The following is a 21,721-nucleotide window of genomic DNA, read 5'->3' on the forward strand; positions in this document are numbered from 1 at the left end:
GGGTGGCATTATTAAATTACTGATATGTGTTTGCTTACTTGGGACTTTCATCTTTTGAACAATGCCAAATAAATGGCAGCATGAAAGTGTTATGTTAAATTCATAATTGAAAGTGCAATATTAGACACTATAATTCTCTTAGTAATAATCCTCAATACTGCTTTTCAGAACTACACTCATACTTTCCTATCCTTGTTTTAAAAAGTAACTGAGAAGTAAATCCCACAGTTTACCTGAATACTATACTTCAGGCTAGGACTAGTTAGAACTTTTTTCCCCTTTTTTAGTTTTTAAAAGATTTTATTTATTTGACAGAAAGAGAAAAAAAAGAAGCAGGGGGCATGGCAAGCAGAGGGAGAGGGAGAAATAGCCTCCTGCTGAATAAGGAACCAGATGCAGGCTTGATCCTAGGAATCTGGGATCATGACTTGGGCTGAAGGCAGCTGACTACCCCACCGAGCCACCCGAGCTCCATGACCTTTTTTTCCCTTTAACTCTGATTAGTTAATTCAATCAAATGTGTTTGAAAATTGAATTGTCTTAAAATAAATGGCTATTTGATATGGTATGCACATGAATATATGATGCAACAATAAAAATATCTGACATGGTTCAAATTAAAATTTTTTTCAATTAATTTTGGGGAAGGATAATCCTTTTTATTTTTATTTTTTATTTTATTATTTTTTAGGATTTTATTTATTTATTTGAGAGAGAGAGCACAAGCTGGGGAGAGGGGCAAAGAGAAATGGAGGAGCAAATTCCCCACTGAGCAGGGAGCCCCACTCAGGGCTCAATCCCAGGATCCCCAGATCACGACCTGAGCCGAAGTCAGATGCTTAACCAACTGAGCCATCCAGGGGCCCCAGATAATCCTTTTTTATTTTTATTTTTTTAAGATTTTATTTATTTATTCGACAGAGATAGAGACAGCCAGCGAGAGAGGGAACACAAGCAGGGGGAGTGGGAGAGGAAGAAGCAGGCTCACAGTAGAGGAGCCTGATGTGGGGCTTGATCCCATAACGCCAGGATCACGCCGAGCCGAAGGCAGACACTTAACCGCTGTGCCACCCAGGTGCCCCCCAGATAATCCTTTTTAAATGAAGGTTCTCAAAAGATGTGCATATACATTTTCATTCTAAATTTGAACTCAGGTATATTATCATTTAAAGGTATAAATCATTTAAATATTTAATATGTTGCATAAAGTCAGAAAAATCAGGAATATTTTATTTAAATCTCTATCAGCCTTGTTACACTGAAATTCAAAATGAAACTTACATTTCCCCTAGTGATCATATTATCAGTTGGATAATATAAAATTTTTCTCTGCCAGTACAGATTTATGACTTCTGTAAAAAAAAGCGGTGATAAGATTTATAATTTCTTCAGTTCCTTCTCAGAAATTTATGGCACTCATTGAAGCAATATGTGAATTTCCTGAGATCACCAAATTAAGGAAACGTGTAATTTTGCCTTTGCCAGACACATTCATAGCATAGTTATGAAATCCAAACTACAATTTACTATTGATTTTAATTTGATTTCTCAGCACAACTTTATGCTGTTATTGGGTCTGAAAGAGAAAATAAGCATATACGTGTGTATACTCATGGAAGCATGTATTTTACTAACAGTCAAATGAGAATATCTTGAAGTTTTTTACTTTTATATTCTGCTTAAAATATCTGCATTTTCCCTCTACTGAGCCAACATAAACAAACAAAATGTTATTTTAATGCCGTCAATCTTTGCTTAATTGCTAAAATAACGTAAATAATGATGTCAAGAATATAGTTTGAACTTACATTATCTATATTTGTTTTACACAACACACTCTAATAAATTAGTAAATAATTTACTTTAAAATATAAGACATCCTATAATACTAGCCAATAAGGATTGCTCTCATTCAAAATTTTCACTTAATATAAAGGATGTATCTGATTTTAGGATTTAAAAAGCTTCTATTTATTCACTGTTTCTTCTAATATACCTACGGGATAATATGATATGCTATATAATAATATACTGGAGATGGGATGAAGGAGGAAACAAAGATTGACTTTGAAATTAACAAAGTTGCAAGAGAGTGGAAAAAGTACAATACCTAACATTTGATTGGTATGTTGTCATTTTCAAATTTTTTTCAAATATCCTAAGCTTATGGATATCTTTCTGTGCAAATTGCTAATCAGTTTCTTTGGTAGTGGGTGGTTCTTCCATTTTTGGAGCAATCTCATTTAAAGTTTGAGAGAGGGGGTGCCTGGGTGGCTCAGGTGGTTAAGGGTCTGGCTTCTGCTTGGGTCATGATCTCAGGGTTCTGGGATTGAGCCCTGTTTCAGGTTTTGCACTCAGGGAGGAGTCTGCTTCTCCCCCTTTCTCTGCCCCTCGCCCCTCTCATGCTTGCGTGCTCTCTCTCTCTCTAAAATAAATAGATAAAATCTTAAAAAAAAACTGAATGATAATGGCTTTTATATTTAATAGTACATACTGGCAAATATGTGTTGTAGATATGCACAATCCAGTGGACTAGATTGCAGAACTTGGAAATAAATTGCTGTAAGTTTTAATATTGCCTTTCTTTGTGTAACTGGCTCAGTTTGTTCTATTTATTAAATAGAATAGGTGGTTATGTAGGATATGATTACGCTGGTTACAATAACTGCTGTGGATATGGTGATTCCAGCAACCAGCAGAGTCGTTATGGGAAAGTATCCAGATGAAGTGGTCATCGAAATAGTTACTGACTGTACTAAATTATTCCATTTGCAACTTATCCCCAACAGGTGGTGAAACCCTATTTTCCAATCTGAAGATTCATTTGAAGGTGGCTCTGGCCACCTACTCATAGTAGTTTAAATAATTTTTTGTGTCAAGTCCCCAAATGGAAGTATCATGTAGAGTCCCTCTGAAGTTTGATTCTGAGTTCTCATTAAAAGAAATTTGCTTTCGTTGTTTTATTTCTTAATTGCTATGCTTCTGAATCAATTTGGGTTTTATGTCCCTTCAGTATTGTAGAGCAAGTCTTGTGTTAAAAGCGCTGCGTGACAGTGTCATGATGTAGTAGTGTCTTACTGGTTTTTTTAATTAATCCTTTTGAATTAAAAAATGGTAGGCTGTAGATCTTGTAAATGATATTGGTCACTTTGACTCTTTCTGGTTCTCTAACAGATAAAGTAAGAATAATCTATCTTACCAATTTTCTTGAATGGCAGGGATATATATTTTTGTAATGGTATTTAAATATTATACTTTCTTGGGTAACAAATGTATCTAAGAGGAATGAAATCCTATAGAGAGCTATTTAATGTCTTACTCTTAGTCATAAGCTTATATAGCACAACAGAGTTGTTAACAGTTATGTTAGTTTTTTAAAAATAGTTTTTAGGACAAAAAGGCAATGTAGAGAATAGAATTGTATACAGGTTTAAAAATTCTTCCTTGGAGGGGCGCCTGGGTGGCACAGCGGTTGAGCGTCTGCCTTCGGCTCAGGGCGTGATCCCCGCGTTATGGGATCGAGCCCCACATCAGGCTCCTCTGCTATGAGCCTGCTTCTTCCTCTCCCACTCCCCCTGCTTGTGTTCCCTCTCTCGCTGGCTGTCTCTATCTCTGTCAAATAAATAAATAAAATCTTTAAAAAAAAAAATTCTTCCTTGGTAAAAGAATAAAGAAAAGGCATTGTGATAGGCTGAATAATGACCATTCAAGGATGTTCATGTCTTAATTCCCAGACCCTGTGACTATGTTACTTGACATGGCACAAAGGACCTTCAGACGTGCTTAAATTAAGCATCCTGAGATGGAGAGAATATCTTAGTGGGCCCAATATAATCACAACGTTTGTTAAAGGTGGAAGGAAGGAGAGTCAGAGTAAGGGAGAGGTTAGAAGATGCTGCAGTGCTATCTTTGAAAATGAAAGAAGGGGCCATGAGCTAAGGGATGCAGGTGGCCTCCAGAAGGCAGAAAAGACAAGGACATAGATTCTCCTCTAGAGCCTACAGAAGGAACACAGCCTTGCCAACACCTTGGTTTTGGGACTTTTGATCTCCAGAAATCTAAGAGAATATATTTGTATTGTTTAAGTCACTAAGCATGGTAATTTATTACATTAGGAGGCTGCAGTTTATGTTTTAGTGAATTCATTCCATAAAGAAATGTCACAATGACCACAAAAATTCAAAGAATGTCCTGCCTAGAAAACAAAAGGGAAGCCCGCAACAAAGCAGGTATTAAAAGAACTCCAGGGGTGCCTGGGTGGTTCAGTTGGTTGAGTGTCCAAATCTTGGTTTTGACTCAGGTAATGATCTCATGGATTGTGGGATTGAGCCCTGCATGGTGCCCCATGTGAAGCCCCATGTGAAGCCCCATGTGGGGCTCCCCACTTAGCGGGGAGTCTGCTTGAAGATTCCCTCCCTCTGTCCCTCTCCCAATGCACACACGTGCTCTTTCTCTCTCTCTTTAAAATAAATAAGTCTTTAAAAAACCCAAACATTTCTAATTTTATTTGCAGATATGGCTTCTAAAATAGAGTCACCTGGGAGGATTCATAAAGAAGTACATTTCAAAACTCTGTCTTCTAAAAATAATGATGAAAAATCAGAAACATCACTAGGTACTGAAGGATCTACTCAGGTGGAAATAGACAGATCTGTGGAAAATATCCTGCCAAATAGTCAAATGGTTTCAACTGGTTACTTTTTGTCTTCTCAAGAAGGTAAGAAAAAGTTTTTTAATGCAGCAATTAAGGAAGAAATTAGATTCAAACGTTATATCACATTAAGTGTTAACTTTTTATTTATAAATTCACAGAAGATGCTTCTGAGTATCAAATTCTGAAATATTTATTTCAAATTGACATTTGTGATTTCATGAATTCTGCATTTTCATCAATTGTAATTCTTACAGAAAGGGTAAGTTGACCTTTTAAATCTTTTGCAGTAATTTTACCTATTTTTCTAGATATAGGAGCAGTTGAAAATGATGTTTGAGGGAATCCTCCCTATGCAAATGTTACATAATGTTTCTCTTTCCATAAAATCTTACCTGTAAGATTTCTCTTACATGAACGTTTTGTTGCACGGATATTGTTAAGGATTTTTTTTTTAACCTTTCCTTAAGTTTTGTTAATCTTCAACATTTTTTTTCTAATTTCTTCCCTTTTTTTTTTTTCAAATCAGGGAAAATTATGCTAAGTGAACTAACTTGGAAATAATATGAGCTAAAATGAATCTTAAATCTTAATAGTACTGGAGAGATAGCTGTAATCTCAAAATGGTGTGAGAATCCTACAAAAGCAACTAGTATCTCAAAATTTAACCAAGCCATAGCTAAAATTCCACTTTTTATTGTAAATCCTATTAAATCCTATCTCATTTATTGTAAATGAGATATTGCCAAGGACTTAGCTATAGTACTTTACATAGAAGGCCTTTTACAAATGTTACTTCCTTTTCTCATCTACTGCTAACATATAAATAATTGAAGAAGCACTTTTATCTTCTTACTTACATTTTAAGATGAAATTTACCAGTGGCAGCTTTAAGGAGCTTACTGTAGTTGGAGGACATAGGTAAAAAAAGCAGTAATTATAATACAGTGCTGTAATAGCCATAGGATGCTGTGATAGACTGATCAGCCTACTGATGCCCTAGTAGACTGACTGGAAGTGGTAGGTAGAGATGGTGGGGAAGAAGGCCCTGGGAAAGTGTCTCAGAGGAGATCATACTTGAGCTTACCTTGAAGGAAGAGGAGTTAGCCAGACAAAGAAAGGTTCTGCATTCTAGGTGGAGGAGAGAGCACTTTTTAAAGGTAAAGAAGTTGGAGAGATCAAGGTATTTTTGGCAAACTATAAGCAATTCAGTTTGATTGAATATAGGATGATAATGAAGATTACACAGGGATTGAATCAAGAATAGCTTCAGATGTTATAATAGGAAGGTGAACTCTATCTTGTAGATGATGGGGCACTATTGAAGAATTTTAAGCAGGGAGTGAAATGAAAAAGTTTCATTTATAAAGTCTACCTGTCAACATTATCAAATAAGGATTGAACAAGTAAAGACTAAAGGCAGGCTTGGTCAAGAAGTTATTATATTAGTTTAGGAAATAAATGGTGAAGGTCTAAATCAGGGTATATAAACTCAAATGAAATGAATGAAGCCTAGGTAAAGATGAGAACTCTAACCAACGGAGTGTGTATGCTTTCTCCAAAGGATGTAGCTACTATTTACCTTTAACCTGGTTTTGCCAGATCTTTTGATATTCCAAGAAAAGTTGGAAATCTGGATATTTTGTGTGAAATCTCTTGATTTTGAATGCTGGCAAATATTCAGATTAAGAAGAAATACCATACAGGTCGGACAAAATGTTCTGTGGATCAAGTTTGGCCCACTAGCCACCCTTTTAAACCTTTGGTCTAATAGCTGATGGTGGTTGTTAAAATGATTGGAAGGACAAACTAGATAGATCTTTTGTAGATAGAATTCATTGGATTTAATGATGGATTGAATGTAGCATGGAGAGGAAAATAGAAAAGTGAGGATAACTTACCAGGTTTCTAGCTTGGGTGACCAGGTAGATGGTGGTGATTGTGGTTAAGAGTCTGTGAAAACTGGGCTTAATGACATGTATCATTTTGCTTTCAGAGGCTTCCTCTTCACTTTATTTCTTTGCTAAGGTTCTAGAGAGTTGATATTACCTGGCAAATAAGCCCAGAGAAGTGATTAATTTACCCTGTATGATTTGGTCTTAAAGACACTGATTAAAACCTTTACTTAGAAATCTGCTCCATCATAGGAGAAAAGAAAAACCAATAATAATGATGATTATAAAAAGTCATAATAGAACTTTCAACTCCCCATGGAATTAGTTCTACACTGGCATGTCCTACTGACACATCCCTCCCCTTTCAATCCTTCCCCCACAAATTATACTAGTGAAGTTACTAAATAAAAAAAAAAATTAGTATGCCACATTCACCTCTCATATAAAGTGCTTATTTAATAAAGGCTATGACGTATGTTTATTTTTGTGGACTCAGTAAATACAGTCAAACAGATTTTACTTTAACCCTTTTGGTTGAAATTTTTTAGACATGGGAATATTGAATTTAAATTTATGGTAATTATCTTGTGACCTTGGAAAGTTACTTATTTTGGAGGACAGTCTCAGGTTTAAAATAATCAGAAGCTGAGAGTAGATGACAGGCTGCTGGTTAAAACTGACTTGTGCATTGTTTAAAAAATTAAGAACCGATTACCAATATTTGAAAGGTGAGTTCATACAAAAATCTGAATTTCTGGGTTCTCTTGAAAAAGTAGAAGATTGTAATATATAGTCTCCCATTTTCATATGGCAACGAGAAGCTTAAGGAATAGTACTTGCATTTAATAGCCATGAATTCTTCATTTCCTGCATTTGTTTCACCTGTATGGCTCTAGAGGGCTTTAAGTTCATAATGTTTGGACTAAATGTTCTGAAGAATTCCTGCCAGACCTAGAATTCTAACAATCTTAGTGCATCTACTAAGCTCCCATAATATACCTTTGAACAGCTGCAGTAAATGGAAAATTTGAGCAATTTTCCAATTAAATTTAGGTGAAAAGTTTTCCTTTTCTTCTGCCTGAATGTTTCAGGTAATTGTTTCTATTTGCTAGTGATTTCAGTTAGAATTTGTACACAACATACCTTTTTTGAATAGTTTAAGTAATAGCAATACTACTTATTATCTACTCAGTAACTGAGGAAGCACTTTGAGTTCTATCATTTATCTATTCTTAATTAGAATGCTTCCTTTATATGTGGAATTAACAAAGCAAAGTACCCAGCTCTTGTTCAACAGGTAACTCCTGATTCAATATGTTCTGAGAAAAACTCTTACATCACTAGTACAGAGAATGAAAGTGTGGCTCAGTATGTGATAGCCCATGACTTGCCTGTTTAATTAAATGGGTGTAACTGGTACCTACAGCTTTGCAACAGGGCCCTTCATAAGGGAAATCAATTTCTAGGTTGTGGACAAGGTTTACTGGTTAGCATGTTTCCAGCGTTCTTGGATGCTTCCTACTAGTTGTCACTAACACTAACAGCGTTTGTTCTCCATTTCCCTTAAATCAGGTCTACATAGGACAGTAAAATCCAATATCTACTTGAGAACAATCTTTGAATATCTTTTACATGGTAAAAATCAGGTATTCTATATGAATAGACTATAGAATAAAACATTAAATTTAATATTTATCAGTTATCAAGTTCAGGATATCTTTTTCAATTGTAGATTTTTATGAGGGTAGTAATGTGTATGATATTTTAGAAAAAAAACATATTTAATCAGGAGTGACGGCCATGAAATTGGATTCTGTGTTGGTAGTCACAACTCCACCTACAGCACCCCTTTACCACACAAGTGTCAAAACAGGATCACAGTCTGTGTGGAAACAGGAGTGTAGCAGATGTATGAGAATCTGCAGTCTTTCTCAAGGATATGAGGTGCTTAGTAGAACTTTATTTACACGTTAAGATATTTTAACATGAACTTCTTAAAAAATGGAATCGGAAGATATAGAGGATGAGGTAAGTTACTATATGACTATTAAGTGTACATTAAAGAAATTAGGTTTGAATTTGGCACTGAGTTGAAGTTTTACTGTGTTTTTGTTATGGGGGAATCTTTTAGATTTTTAAAAATTTTCATTTATAATTTTGTCCCTAATCTATGTTTTTAATATTTGGAATGGTAATTACTGAAAAATTGGAAAAGGGCACAGACTGCCTTAGGGTTGGCAGAAGGATTAAAAAAATGTTTTAGGTTATAAATAAGTCCTGAAAGCTGAACATTACGATTCTAGAGTTTTCTGAAAATGTTCAGACAGTGAAGATTTTTTTATCAATACAATGCTCTAATTGATATACATTGTTCTAGGACTCTCTGACATTTTAAATATAAAATTTTGGTTATGCTTCTTTTTTGACTTGAATTAAGCTATTCACATAATGTAATTCCAATACACACTGTCCAACATATATAAGGTTGTGTAATACCTTAAAAATGGAGAATTATTAAGCAATTTCTCCTACGTTTTGATACTGATAGTTCCTGGAAACTCCGCAGGCTGATGTGGCAAAAGAGAGCACTTTGAGTTCCAAACAACTAGGCCCCATTTTGGTCCTAAAAATCAACCATTGTTAACCTGGGCCATTTTTTGATTCTTTGTGGCACAATTGTTCTGTTGCTGCCAGCTTACATTAGGGAACTTTCCTAAGGATTTAAGATTTTGTTCAACTATTGAGTTCTCTTGGGTGATTTGTTTAGGAAGAAGTATCTGCTTCTTTTTGTGTTGCTTCACTGAGGACTTGTAGCAGGCCCAGTTGGTTGAGGATTATTATTGCTGGCAAGGAAGACTCACGGCTTATCCTTTACACCTATGTCAGCCAAAACTCTCCCACGAACAAATCCAGCACTCCATACTTTATTCAAGAGACCTAAAAATAGGGTCCTAAATTTAGACCGCAAGGTGCTACTTTTAGCTCCCCTTCTCAGAGGAGAACACCGGTCGCTGAGCCAAGGTCCTTGGGGTTTGCTTTACCGTTTGGGTAACTAGGAGCTCGTGGGATTTAAGACAGTTCTGCCTAGGAAGTGCCCAGGTAGAAGTGAGTAAACCCCTGCAATCCTCCTCAGGGCCGAGGAGACCCGATCGAAGTTGTCTTGCGTGGGAGAGGTTAAACTTTGCCCAAACCACAGCTGACCCCCGACGCCTTCCTGTCCAAAGTCCAAAGTCCGGACGCGGTTGGCAGGACGCACTGGCACGGGCCCTGCAGACCATTTTCTGACCGGAATGAAGTCGGCGGCCGTTTTCCTTGGGCCGGCAGCGTCCCCCGGGGTACGCTGGGCTTCAGTGGGGTGCAGATAGGCTCTTGACTGGCTGCCAGAAAAAAGCGCTGGGGGCTGGTGCGTGACCTGGCGTCCACCGTTGGGTTGAGGGGCCGTGCAGCGCTCACCCGGTGGGGCTCCACGCCTAGGGGCCTCCAAGACAAGCCTCGCCGCTACCGCGGCCACCCGATGTAAGGAGGTCCTGAGCCACTGCCCTAGTCTTCTGGGCTGTGCGACCCCACACCACAGCGCAGAGCCTGAGGCCCAATTCCACCGTCTCTGCCTCGAGCCCCTTGATTTCCAAGGGTGGTTGGCTTCGCCAAGTAGAGCGCCGGCCCCTTTAAGAACGCGAGGCAAGGACACGTCGCGCGAAGAAGGAGGGGAAACTTACCGTGTCCCCGTGTCCCCGCCTCCCCGCCGCGGCCTGGCCGAAACCAAATCGAGGGGTGGGCGGTGGGGAGAGGGCGGGTCGCGGGCTCGTGCGGGACGGGCTTGGACCTTCGGATCTTCAGGACGTAGAGCATAACTGGGGGCGAGGCTCTCTGGGTGGGCAGCATTGGACACTTGAGGCCTGTCGGTGCCGTTCCCTCTAGCAACCCCCCGCAGCCGGCTCCGCAGTGGTCTGCTCCTGTTGCCGGGTGCAGGTTTGGGTTCCGGACCGAACGCGGTGTGTTTCTACCGCTTGTTGTGGCTACGAGAGGCCCTGGCTTCGACCACTACAGTTGAGGCAGCCTTGGCGCCATGGAGGGGCCCAGGACTGCCCCTCAGTCGTACTTGGGGCTGGTTCTGGAAAAGCTACGCAGGGTGAGTTCAGGCGCGACCAGGGTTACTTGGCCCAGGGGTCGCAGGAGCCTCCTGGGGAAGGAAGCCGCAGACTTTGGCTTAGAGGTCTGAGCGGCCGTGGTTAGAGGTCCTGAAGCCAGTCCTCACCTGCTGTCGGGCTCTGGCCTGTATCCCAGGCAGTAGCCAGGTTCATAGCCGGCTTGGGTGGTTTGGGGGTGTGTGTGTGTGTGTGTGTGTGTGTGTGCGCGCTGGAAGGGGACCTGGAGATCCGGAAGGCGAAGAGAGCTTTTGCCTAGCGGGATTTTGCAAAGGTGTGTTAAATGTTTTTGGATTCCTAAAACGAATTAGCTTTTCCATCATGTTACTCGTTTTTTGAACAGGGGTCAATGACACGTGGTTCTCCCGACTGTGAGAAACTTGAGGACTGATCCTCGGAAATGAATTCCTTTTAGATGAAACTTCTCGTTGTCTTGAAAGGACATCTAAGCCAGGACGGGGAGTTGGGATTGTAATTCTGCGTTTTCTTGTAATAACGCTCTTTTGAGATACTTTGCCATAAGGGAGATTGTTCTTCGCTTCTTTCTGTGTGTTAATGTAAAAGGTCGTGCTAATGTAAAATCTGGAGATACTGAACTCCCAGTGCTCAAAATGTCTTTAGTTTTTTTAAGGTCAGTTTATAACAGGTTGCATAGATTTTTCCCCTCTTAAGTGTTTGTAGGTGTCTTTGTTTGCATGTTTAGGGGTATTTATATCCCCGTGCTTTACACTGTTTACATTAAAAATCTGAAGTCTTTTAAAATATTGGGTCAGTTATGAGGATTGGTTTCTTGTTACCTAAATTAAAAAGTATTGTCATGGTATTCAGTCATTCAACCAAGTGCACGTAGTGATTGTGTGTGTGTATGTGTATGACAATTCTGTGGAGAATCTAAATGGACTGAGTTTGGGCCACTGGTATCATGCTGTCTGTTACGGGAGAGAAGGCAAAAAAAAAAAAAAAATAGTACAAAGTAGAAACTGATGAACTGCTTACCGAAGCATACACAAAAAGTGGTAGGGAAATTGAGGGGTGGGAGAGATTATATTTTCTTGAGTGTTTAGGAAAGCCTTTCCAAGGTAACCGAATAGCTTAAGCAGAGGGGACGTGTAACAGCACTGTGTGTGCACAGAATTTGGCCTGTTTTACTAGAATACAGAGTGGACTTGGAATGATGAGCAATAATGCTCCTTGGAGACCTAAGTAGATGCCAGTTGATGTAGGTGCTGGAGAGCATTCTAAGAATTTCACTGGTTGGACTTTCGGTTTAAATAGCTTCCTGATGGTAGCATGTAAGTTAGATGTAAGGAAAACAAAACTAGAAATGATGTAGGGAGGAGATGACAGAGTAGTCAAGTAGGGATAAAGAAGAGGGTACTGAATGGGGAAAATATTTAGTAGCTAAGAGCTAAAATGGGTAGGATTTTGCTGATTGGATGTGAAGGATGAGAGAGAGAGAACAAGAGAGAGAGAGAGAGAGAGAGAGAGAGAGAGAGAAGGAACCCAGGATGACTGCCAGGCTTCTGTCTATGGCAACTTATTCAGAGATAGGGTTTATAGGAAGAGAAGCATATTGTGGAACAAGAGATGATTTTAGATTGAGGGGTGAAACCTGCTTTCAATAGCTTTCAACAATTCCTTTTCTTCACTAACAACAGCAATAATCAAAACTTAGTTTTTATAGGACTGTGAATGGAGAAACGCATGGAGAGGGGTAGCCAGATTTTGCAGAACTGTTTCTAGTCTTGTAAATGTATCTTTACCTGAATGATTTCTTTGCTAAAAACCACTATGCTTTCCACATGGGCCTGGAGGCTAGGATGGCACAACCCTGTTCTGCTTTAAATTTTCTTTTTAGTTTAAAAGATTATTTTTTATTAAACCATAATTCACATAAAGGAAGTCTCTGTGGCCTCTTAAAAGGGTACTAATCCCATGCAGGCTCTACTTTCATGATCACCTCCCCAAAGCCCCACTTCCAAATACCATCACACTGGGGATTAGGTTGCAACATAAGAATTTTGGGGGAACACAAACATTCCACGGAAAGCAGTTTGTAATCAACACTTTTTATCAAAAGTGCATTTTTGAGAAGTTAATTTTCTTTGTCTTGAAGGTTGTGGAAGCATTGCCTGAAAATATGACACCTGGTCCTAATCCCTATGGTTTCCCGTGGGAATTGGTGATATGTGCAGGTGTTATTGGAGTTTTTGCTGTTCTCTTGTTTTTGTGGAGAAGTTTTCAATCGGTAAGTAACCCATACTAAGAATATTCATGTGTCTTAAGGTTGAACAGTTAATATGAGAAACATATCTTTTATTTTAAGGAAACAAGTTAGCTTATTGTTAAGTTCGTTTCTCATGTTAATGTGTGGCTATTAGAAACTGGGTTCAGAGGAATTTTTTTAAGTGTAAAAGTTTTGAAGACTTTCTTTGTATAAGTATTATACACTAATATTAAAACCCTACATTTATATCTTATTTATTTATTTATTTATTTTGATCTGTGTTTATTTGTTTGTTTAAAAAAAGATTTTATTTATTAGAGAAAGAATGAGTGGGGGCAGGAGGGCGGCGGGAGAGGGAGAAGCAGGCTCCCTGCTCTATCCCAGGACCCTGAGATCATGACCTGAGCTGAAGGCCAACTCTTAACCAACTGAGCCACCCAGTCGTCCTTATACTACAGTTTATACCTTGGGGTTAGAATTACACTGATTCCCTAGTTCATGCCAGACAAAAAAATTGTATTCAAGATGGATAAGCATATACACAGCAGCACTGTTTATAATAGAAAAAAACCTGGAAATAACCAAAATGTCCCAAACCAGTGTACAAGTATGAAACATCTTTTCATCTTCCTTAAGATGTTTTCTGATGAACAGAAATTCTTTGAAAATATTGCTTTCAACAGTTCAGTTCTTGATCCATCCTGAATACAATTTTTTTGTCTGGCATGAGGTAGGGATTCAGTGTAATTTTAACCTCAAGGTATAATCATTTTCCTACCCATCTGCCATGCCACATATTAGAGTGCCACATGCATGTAGATTTTTTCTTTATTCTATTCCATTGTTTATTGTTGAAAGCAGATATATGTATATCATTCTGTATCCATCAATTAGGTCAAGCTTGCTAATGACTAATTTGTATTCATGTGTTATGTTCTTGCTCTTTTTAAAAAAAATTTCTTTCATCTATGAAAAGGAGGAGAATTTGTCTGAATTTCACTGTCATGATAGATTTATCAGTTCCTTTTTGTAGTTCTGTCAATTCTTGCTTTACATATTTTGAGCATATTTTATTAGGTATATGCATGTTTGGAATTGTTATATCTCTTCTTGGTGGATAGAACTTTTTATCAATATCTGGTGACCCTCTTTAACGTCTGTGATACTTCTGTCTTACGGTTTCTTTTATCTCTTGTTGTTATAGCCATACAACTTTCTTTTGGGTGATGTTTGATGGGTCTTTTAACATCTGCTTTTAGCCTTTCTATGGCCTTCTACTTAGTGTGTATCCTATGTAAATTTCTTTTATATCTAATCTGAAAAATCTGTTTTTTCCCTATTGAGTTTAGTCTATATATATATTATAATTACTGATGCATTTGGACCAATTTCTTTCAGCTTAGTTTATTTATCCCACTTTTTATGTTTCTTTTACATTCTTTTTTGCATTGGTAAGTAAATCTTCCTGCAATGAAGACAAGAACCTTAACATACTCTCACATCCCTTGGTTTCTTTGACTTTCCATCCCAGACATCGTTCTCCTTTTCTTTCTTTCTTTTATTTTTTCTTTTTAAAGATTTTATTTATTGGGACACCTGGGTGGCTCAGTTGGTTAAGCGTCTGCCTTTGGCTCAGGTCATGATCCTAAGGTCCTGGGATCGAGCCCCAGGGCGGGCTCTCTGCTCAGTGAGGAGCCTGGTTCTCCCTCTCCTTCTGCCTGCCATTTCCCCTGCTTATGTGTTCTCCATCAGATAAATAAAATCTTAAAAAAAAAAAGATTTATTTATTTGAGAGAGAGAGCAAGAGTGTGCATGTATGAGCAGGGGGAGGGGCAAAGGAAGAGTGGCAAGCAGACTTGACACTGAGTAAGGAGCCCAACCATGGGGCTCCATCCCATGACCCTGAGATCATGACCTGAGTTAAATTCAGGAGTTGGATGTTTAATCAGCTGAGTCACCCAGGCGCCCCTTTCTCCTTCTCTTTTCTTTGTTTTTAACTTTCTCCTCTACCCTATCCCCATCCCTTACGACCACAAAAAAATATTACCAAGATATTTGGTTACTCTTAATTGACATACTCTTGCAGGGTCTCCTGGATTTACTTATTCCAATATTTGAATACTTCTTTAGGAATTGTTTTTAGTGTAGATCTTTGTGTGGCAAACCTTCTGAGACTTTATTTTGAATGCTTGAGGATATTTGAATTATGCTCCCACATTGGAATCGTAATTTGTTTGATATAAATGTTCTAGGTCCAAAGTTCTGTCCTTTTAATACTTTAAATCCTTACTTCCTTGTCTTTTTACATCTAATCTTACTTATTGAAAAGTCTAGTGTCAATGTGACTCTTACTCATTTATAAGTGATCTATTCTCTGTGGAAGCTTTTGGAATCTTTTAATTTGATATTCTTATTTCAGTATAGTGTGTCTAGGCTCGAATATTTTTTTCTTATTTCTTTTTTAGAATTCTCTGGCATCTTTTATTATGAGATCTTTCATCTTTTTTTAATCCTAGGAGACATCTTCCGCATTTTACATTTTGTTTTTCTTTTTGGGACTCTGTTTTTAGATGCTGCCCCTCTACTTCTGCCTTCCATATCTCTTAACTTCTGTTTTTCAAAATTTTTTTATAGTTTCTTATTATCTTTTGAGATAGTTCCTCAATGTGATGATTCAGTTCTCTAATTTAGTCCTCATCAGTGCAGATTCTACTGTACTTTGACTTTAAAACTTAAAAAAAATTTTCCCTGTACATCTTCTGTAGATGATTTAAGTCCTCTAAGCCTGCTCGCCTTTATGAATGGAATTTTTCCTTCATTTTTTGAGAGAGAAAGAGATTAAAGAAGAAAAAGATTTTGTAGTCATTTCAATCTATGGCCCTATGGTAACATATTCTCAAAACTGTGTTACTTTAGATGTTTTCACTGGGGGAGATGATAATAAGGGCTTCCTGAAATAGTTTGTTTTAGGGTCAAATATATTTTAAGAACAGTGGGATAAATAAGATGAAACAGGTGTCTTTACAGTAGTTGTTTCAGAGCTTTTAATATGCTAATACATAATGTGACTTCAGTGGAGAGACTTTAATCTGTAGCATTTTTTTCTATTGGAAAAAGAACACTTTCAGTTAATTAAGTATATTCATGCTAAGGCAATAAGAAACCAGTTATTTTTCAGTTGGTAGAAGTTAAATAAATTAGATTTACTTGAATATATATTTGTTTTAATGTGATTTTTGTTAAAAATTTGTTTCAGGTTAGAAGCCGGCTTTATGTGGGTAAGCTCTTTTTTCTATTCTAGATCTCATCTTTATTGTTTATAACTTTGAAACTTAAAACAATTTACATATGATGATGATATGAACTTTCTTTTCAGGACGAGAGAACAAGCTTTCTGTAGAACTTTCTACACTAATTGATGAAAAATGTAAACTACTTGAAAAATTTAGCCTTGTTCAAAAAGAGGTAAGATATTTTTGAAAATGTTAACATTCGTGTCAGAGGACTTAATACTTTTCAAAGCAGATACTTCAATGTAAGTTTAAGATTATTAATGCTTTATAAAGTGTGAGTGTTCAGTTGTTCTTCCTATTACCAGTCTTATTAATTTTAACCATTATGGTAGGTGTATAGTAGTGTCTCATTGTGGTTTCAATCTGTATTTCCCTGGTAATGAGGTTAAGCACTTTTTCATACGTTTATCGGTCATTGTGGATATCCTTTTTGTGAAGTCGCCTGCTCGAGATTTTGTTTTTTTTTTTTTTTTTTTTCATATTTGAAAAGGTGTGATTTCTCTTATTTTCCTTTTTGATATGTAGAATATTTTCTATATTTGAACACGAACCCTTTGTCAGATATATGTACTGCAAATATTTTCCTCCACTGTGTGGTTTGCCTTTTTATTTCAAATGGTAAACAGATGTTCTTAATTTTAACATAGTCTGATTAGTCCATCTTGTCTTTATGATGATTGCTTTTTGTTTCTTATTTAAGACTTTTTGACTACTCAAGGATACAAAGATATTCTTTTGTGCTACTTTTAGAAACTTTGTTTTACTTTTCTCATTTAGTCTTTGTATAAGTTTGCTAGGACTGCCATAGTAAAATACCACAGAGCAGCTGGCTTACCCAATAGAAATTAATTTTTTCACAGTTCTGGAGGCTAGAAGTCTAAGATCAAAGTGTTGGCAGGTTTGGTTTCTTATGAGGCTCCTCTCCTTAGCCTGCATGTAATTGCCTTCTTGTCCTTACCTCGCATGTCTTACCTTTGTGCAGGTGTTCATTTCTGGTATCTCTGCGTGTCTATATTTCCTCTTCTTTTTAAAAAAAAATTATTTATTTGACACAGAGAGAGACAGAACACAAGCAGGGAGAGCAGCAGGCAGAGGGAGAGGGAGAAGCAGGCTCCCCACTGAGCAGGGAGCCCAATATGGGGCTTGATCCCAGGACCCTGGGGTCATGACCTGAGCCGAAGGCAGATACTTAACTGACTGAGCCACCCAGTCAGTTATTTTTTTTTTTTTTTAAAGATTTTATTTATTTATTTATTTGACAGAGATAGACAGCCAGTGAGAGAGGGAACATAAGCAGGGGGAGTGGGAGAGGAAGAAGCAGGCTCACAGTGGAGGAGCCTGATGTGGGGCTCGATCCCAGAACACCGGGATCACGCCCTGAGCCGAAGGCAGACGCTTAACTACTGAGCCACCCAGGCGCCCCCACCCAGTCAGTTATTAACCTTATTTTAATGTCTTATTGAAAATTCTTTTTTTTTTTAAAGACTTATTTATTTATTTGAGGGGGAGAGAGAGTGAGCACAGTGGGCAGGGGCAGAGGGAGGGAGAATCTTTTTTTTTTTTTTTTAATAATGATTTTTTATTATATTATGTTAGTCACCATACAGTACATCCCCGGTTTTCGATGTAAGGCTCGATGATTCATTAGTTGTGTATAACACCCAGTGCACCATGCAATATGTGCCCTCCTTACTACCCATCACCGGTCTATCCCATTCCCCCACCCCCCTCCCCTCTGTAGCCCTCAGTTTGTTTCTCATAGTCCATAGTCTCTCATGTTTCATTCCCCCTTCTGATTACCCCCCCTTTCTTTATCCCTTTCTTCCCCTACTGATCATTCTAGTTCTTATGTTCCATAGATGAGAGAAATCATATGATAGTTGTCTTTCTCTGCTTGACTTATTTCACTAAGCATTATCTCCTCCAGTGCCGTCCATGTTGTAGCAAATGTTGAGAACTCATTCTTTCTGATTGCTGAGTAATATTCCATTGTATATATGGACCACAACTTCTTAATCCAGTCATCTGTTGAAGGGCATCTCGGCTCCTTCCACGATTTAGCTATTGTGGACATTGCTGCTATGAACATTGGGGTGCATATGGCCCTTCTCTTCACTACGTCTGTATCTTTGGGGTAAACACCCAGTAGTGCAATGGCTGGATCATAGGGTAGCTCAATTTTTAACTTTTTAAGGGAAGAGGGAGGGAGAATCTTAAGCAAACTTCATGTTGAGTACAGAAGAGCTCTATCTTATGACTCTGAGATCACGACCTGAGCGTATCTAAGAGTCGGGGGGCTTAACCAACTGTGCCAACCGGGTGCCCCCGACTGAAAATTATATTATTTGCATCCTTCAAGAGTCCGTTTCTCTTGCTCATTTTTTCTCTTGGTTCTTAGTCAGATCTTGTGTTCATCAATGCCAGGTTATAGAAGAGAAAAATTTGAAACTGTGAATGATGTTACCTTTTTCCAGTGAGGATTTACTGTTGCTTCTCATAGGCAGCTAGGCTGAGACATCAGAAATCATAGATTACTTTAATTACAGATTAAAATGTTTGGAAGTTTGGCCTTATTTCAAGGGGTTGGCCTGTTTCTGGTTTAGACTTTCTTATAAGGTAGCCAGTATGGGTTGGTATTAGTTCCTGCTCAGTTTCTTGGCCTGTCATCCCCTGCTTTAGGGCAGGGAGAAGGAAATGTCAAATGCTAGACTTTCTTCCCTGAGGATTCCCTCTTCCATCACAAATTCTCACTATATGAATAGCTCTCTGAAGCCTTTAGACATATCCTATTATTCTGTGTGTTTTTGTCCATCTCTTGTTCTGGCGAGAAGGTTTGTGCAAATAGCCTGGTCTTCCATTTAATCACTTTTTTTTTTTTTTAAAGCATTGAAATAAGTGTATTTTGCCAAATCTTACACATTGTATGTTTCATATTCTTTGTTTTGAATGTTTAAAGATTTTATATTGCCTACTTGCTTTATTTGTTATATGATTTGAATTACAAGTGAAAATTTCTGATGGCCAGTTTGTATTAATTTCTCTTTAATGAATAGGCAGACTTGGGACAGTTCTCTTAGTCTTAAGGGTGAAGTTCTGCCATTTGTTACTCAAGCTAGGGGGTTGTGGTATGTGAGCTGCCCTGGCTCTATTATAGTGCTCATATTTGAAGAACATAAAGCTAAGTAAATCAAAGTAGATTAAGCATACATGTGGAAGTGGATTTTGTCTGCATCTCAGCCACCTTTCCAGATACATTTAGAATAAAATTTGTAGAGTTTTTCCTTACAGTGTTGCTTTCTTTCAGTATGAAGGCTTAGAATCGTCTTTAAAGGATGCCAGTTTTGAGAAGGAGTCAACAGAAACACACAGTTTGGAGGTAAAAACAAATAATAATTATAATTATAAAAGCTGGGGGTAAGATTCTTGCTAAGTAACATAAACTTTAAGAAAAATGTATATCTCCTCAAAACTATGTTAAAAAAGTATTAAAGAGCATTTCTAGATGTTAAAACTTAAGTTAATTTTAGGAAATGGAACGTGACGTAGCATAAAATATTTTAAAAATTTGAGCTCTCCTTGCTAACTTGTTTTGAGTGAGGCATATTCAGTTTACTGGAACCTAGGTCATATAGAAGCTCTTTATTTTTCATTCTTGGGAATGAAATGTATTAAGGTAGCCATTCTTTTTTTTTTTTTTTTTAATTTCATTTGCTCTAGAAAGGAAAGATAGGATTCATTTTCAAAAATTTAGGAATAGTTGGCAGGAATAAATTATGTAAATTGTGGCAGTACTTGTCTTTACTTCATCCCCGTTGTATTAGGAATTGACTATAATTAGACCAAAGATTTATACTGTAAGCAGTGATGTGCTGGTCAAGGTTTAACAGCTGGCTCTCTGAAAAGCAGGAGTCCTTATTTGTAGCATTTGCTTGGTTCTGTTGTGTAAATACTTCCAATTTCAAGGTACCAACATGATGTCACTGAATCTAGGGTTTGGAAGAGATATGTCTAGTCAGCTCTCCTGAGCCAGGTATGATTTGGCTAGTAATAAGAAGGGAAATAATAAAAATTTATCATTTAGCTAAGCTACAACAGATTAGGGTAACTAATAGGGTGCCTTGTTACTATTTAGAGATGGAAGTGTTGTCAGAAGTGTACTGATACTAAAGTAGAAAACAATGGACTTTGTACTTTTGCTGTATGTGTTCAGACAGTCCAGCTTGGCTGTTACCAATCACTGATGTCTGTAACCATCAGAAAGTCTGTGTATAGAACACTGGATGTTAACTAACTGGAATTAAAATAGAAATTAAAAAAAAATCTATAGATTATGTTTCAGAATTTCCTAGTAGAATCTAAAGGAAGTTATAAATTGAATTACAGATGAAATAAATTTCTTAATCTTTTCTTTCTTCATTTGTTACCTATTAATATCCTCAAGAACTTGTTGAAATAGTTTTATTTACTGACCTTCTGTTTTATCTCCTGTTCCAGTAGTAACTTATTAGTTTGATTAAAAAAGAATGAATTGTAGAAGACATTTAGCCTGCTAACAGAAGCACAAAAACTGGACAGCAAAGGCATTTATTCAAGTTTGGTAGTATTATGGATAAAATAAAAGACACCAATTTATTCTCAAGGCATTGAATTTACATGATCTAGCAGTAAAATTTAAATGAACATTTTGGAAGTTTTTCTCTGATTTTTATAATTTTAAAAAACATGTAGCGTTTATTTTTAAGCTTGATAAACATAATATAAACTACGTATGATATAATTAAAATTTGATGGTTGAATCAGTAGATAAAACAGTACAGTAATTTTGATTCAAGTCAGGGAATTCATATAATCAAATAACCAAAATTGGGGAAATACATATAAACAAGTTTTTTAACCACTATAATATAGTATGTACTTGTACTTTTTTTTTACTTTGGTTTCCATTAAATTCTTTGAATCTTTTGGTTTATTTTTTTTAACAAGTTTGTTGAAGGATCACAAATATCAGAGGTATGTTTATTATAGTATTTAAAATCCAGTTGGAATAATTCAATAACTAATCATTTAAAATTAAAAAGGTCCCAGAAAATAATTCAATGCAGAACATTATTATGAAGCAATCTTGATTATTTTTTAAGTTTATTTTTTTTATGTCTTTAATCGTATTAAATTAGACTTATTTCTCACTTTTTCCTTTATAATGCTGTAGAGCAGAGGTTGGCAAACTATATTCTGGGCGCTCCACCTGTTTTATTTATTTATTTTTTAAAATTTGAGTATAGTTGATACAAATGTTAGATTAGTTTCAGGTGTGCAACATAGTGATTCAACATCTCTATACTTTATGCTGTGCTCACCACACGTATAGCTACCATCTGTCACCATACAATGCTATTACAGTCTCATTGACTGTATTTCTTATGCTGTACCTCTTATTCCCATGACTTATTCATTCCATAATTGGGAGCCTGATCTCCCACTTACCTTCACTCATTTTGCCCATCCCTCCA

At 37.2% G+C, this 21,721-nt stretch overlaps 1 protein-coding gene across 11 annotated transcripts in view; it reads left to right on the forward strand.

Moving 5' to 3' along the window:
- Nucleotides 1-21,721, forward strand: part of MIA2 (MIA SH3 domain ER export factor 2) — an 81,006-nt gene that overhangs the window by 12,109 nt on the left and 47,176 nt on the right. For 2 of the 11 annotated variants that reach the window (XM_045799521.2, XM_045799541.2), the window contains exons 5-11: nucleotides 4,514-4,717; nucleotides 4,813-4,913; nucleotides 12,808-12,939; nucleotides 16,175-16,196; nucleotides 16,295-16,383; nucleotides 19,516-19,587; nucleotides 21,195-21,221. In XM_045799521.2, coding sequence (XP_045655477.2) covers nucleotides 4,514-4,717; nucleotides 4,813-4,913; nucleotides 12,808-12,939; nucleotides 16,175-16,196; nucleotides 16,295-16,383; nucleotides 19,516-19,587; nucleotides 21,195-21,221 — 647 coding nt within the window. Of the gene's footprint in view, nucleotides 1-4,513; nucleotides 4,718-4,812; nucleotides 4,914-8,408; nucleotides 8,575-9,711; nucleotides 9,882-10,185; nucleotides 10,676-12,807; nucleotides 12,940-16,174; nucleotides 16,197-16,294; nucleotides 16,384-19,515; nucleotides 19,588-21,194; nucleotides 21,222-21,721 lie in introns of those variants that run through there. The other 9 variants (XM_045799530.2, XM_045799574.2, XM_045799557.2 and 6 more) reach the window with 9 other exon arrangements.

Source organism: Ursus americanus, chromosome 35 (genome assembly GCF_024610735.1).
Source record: "Ursus americanus isolate L20-20 chromosome 35, mUrsAme1.1.p, whole genome shotgun sequence".
Classification (NCBI taxonomy): Eukaryota; Metazoa; Chordata; class Mammalia; order Carnivora; family Ursidae; genus Ursus; species Ursus americanus.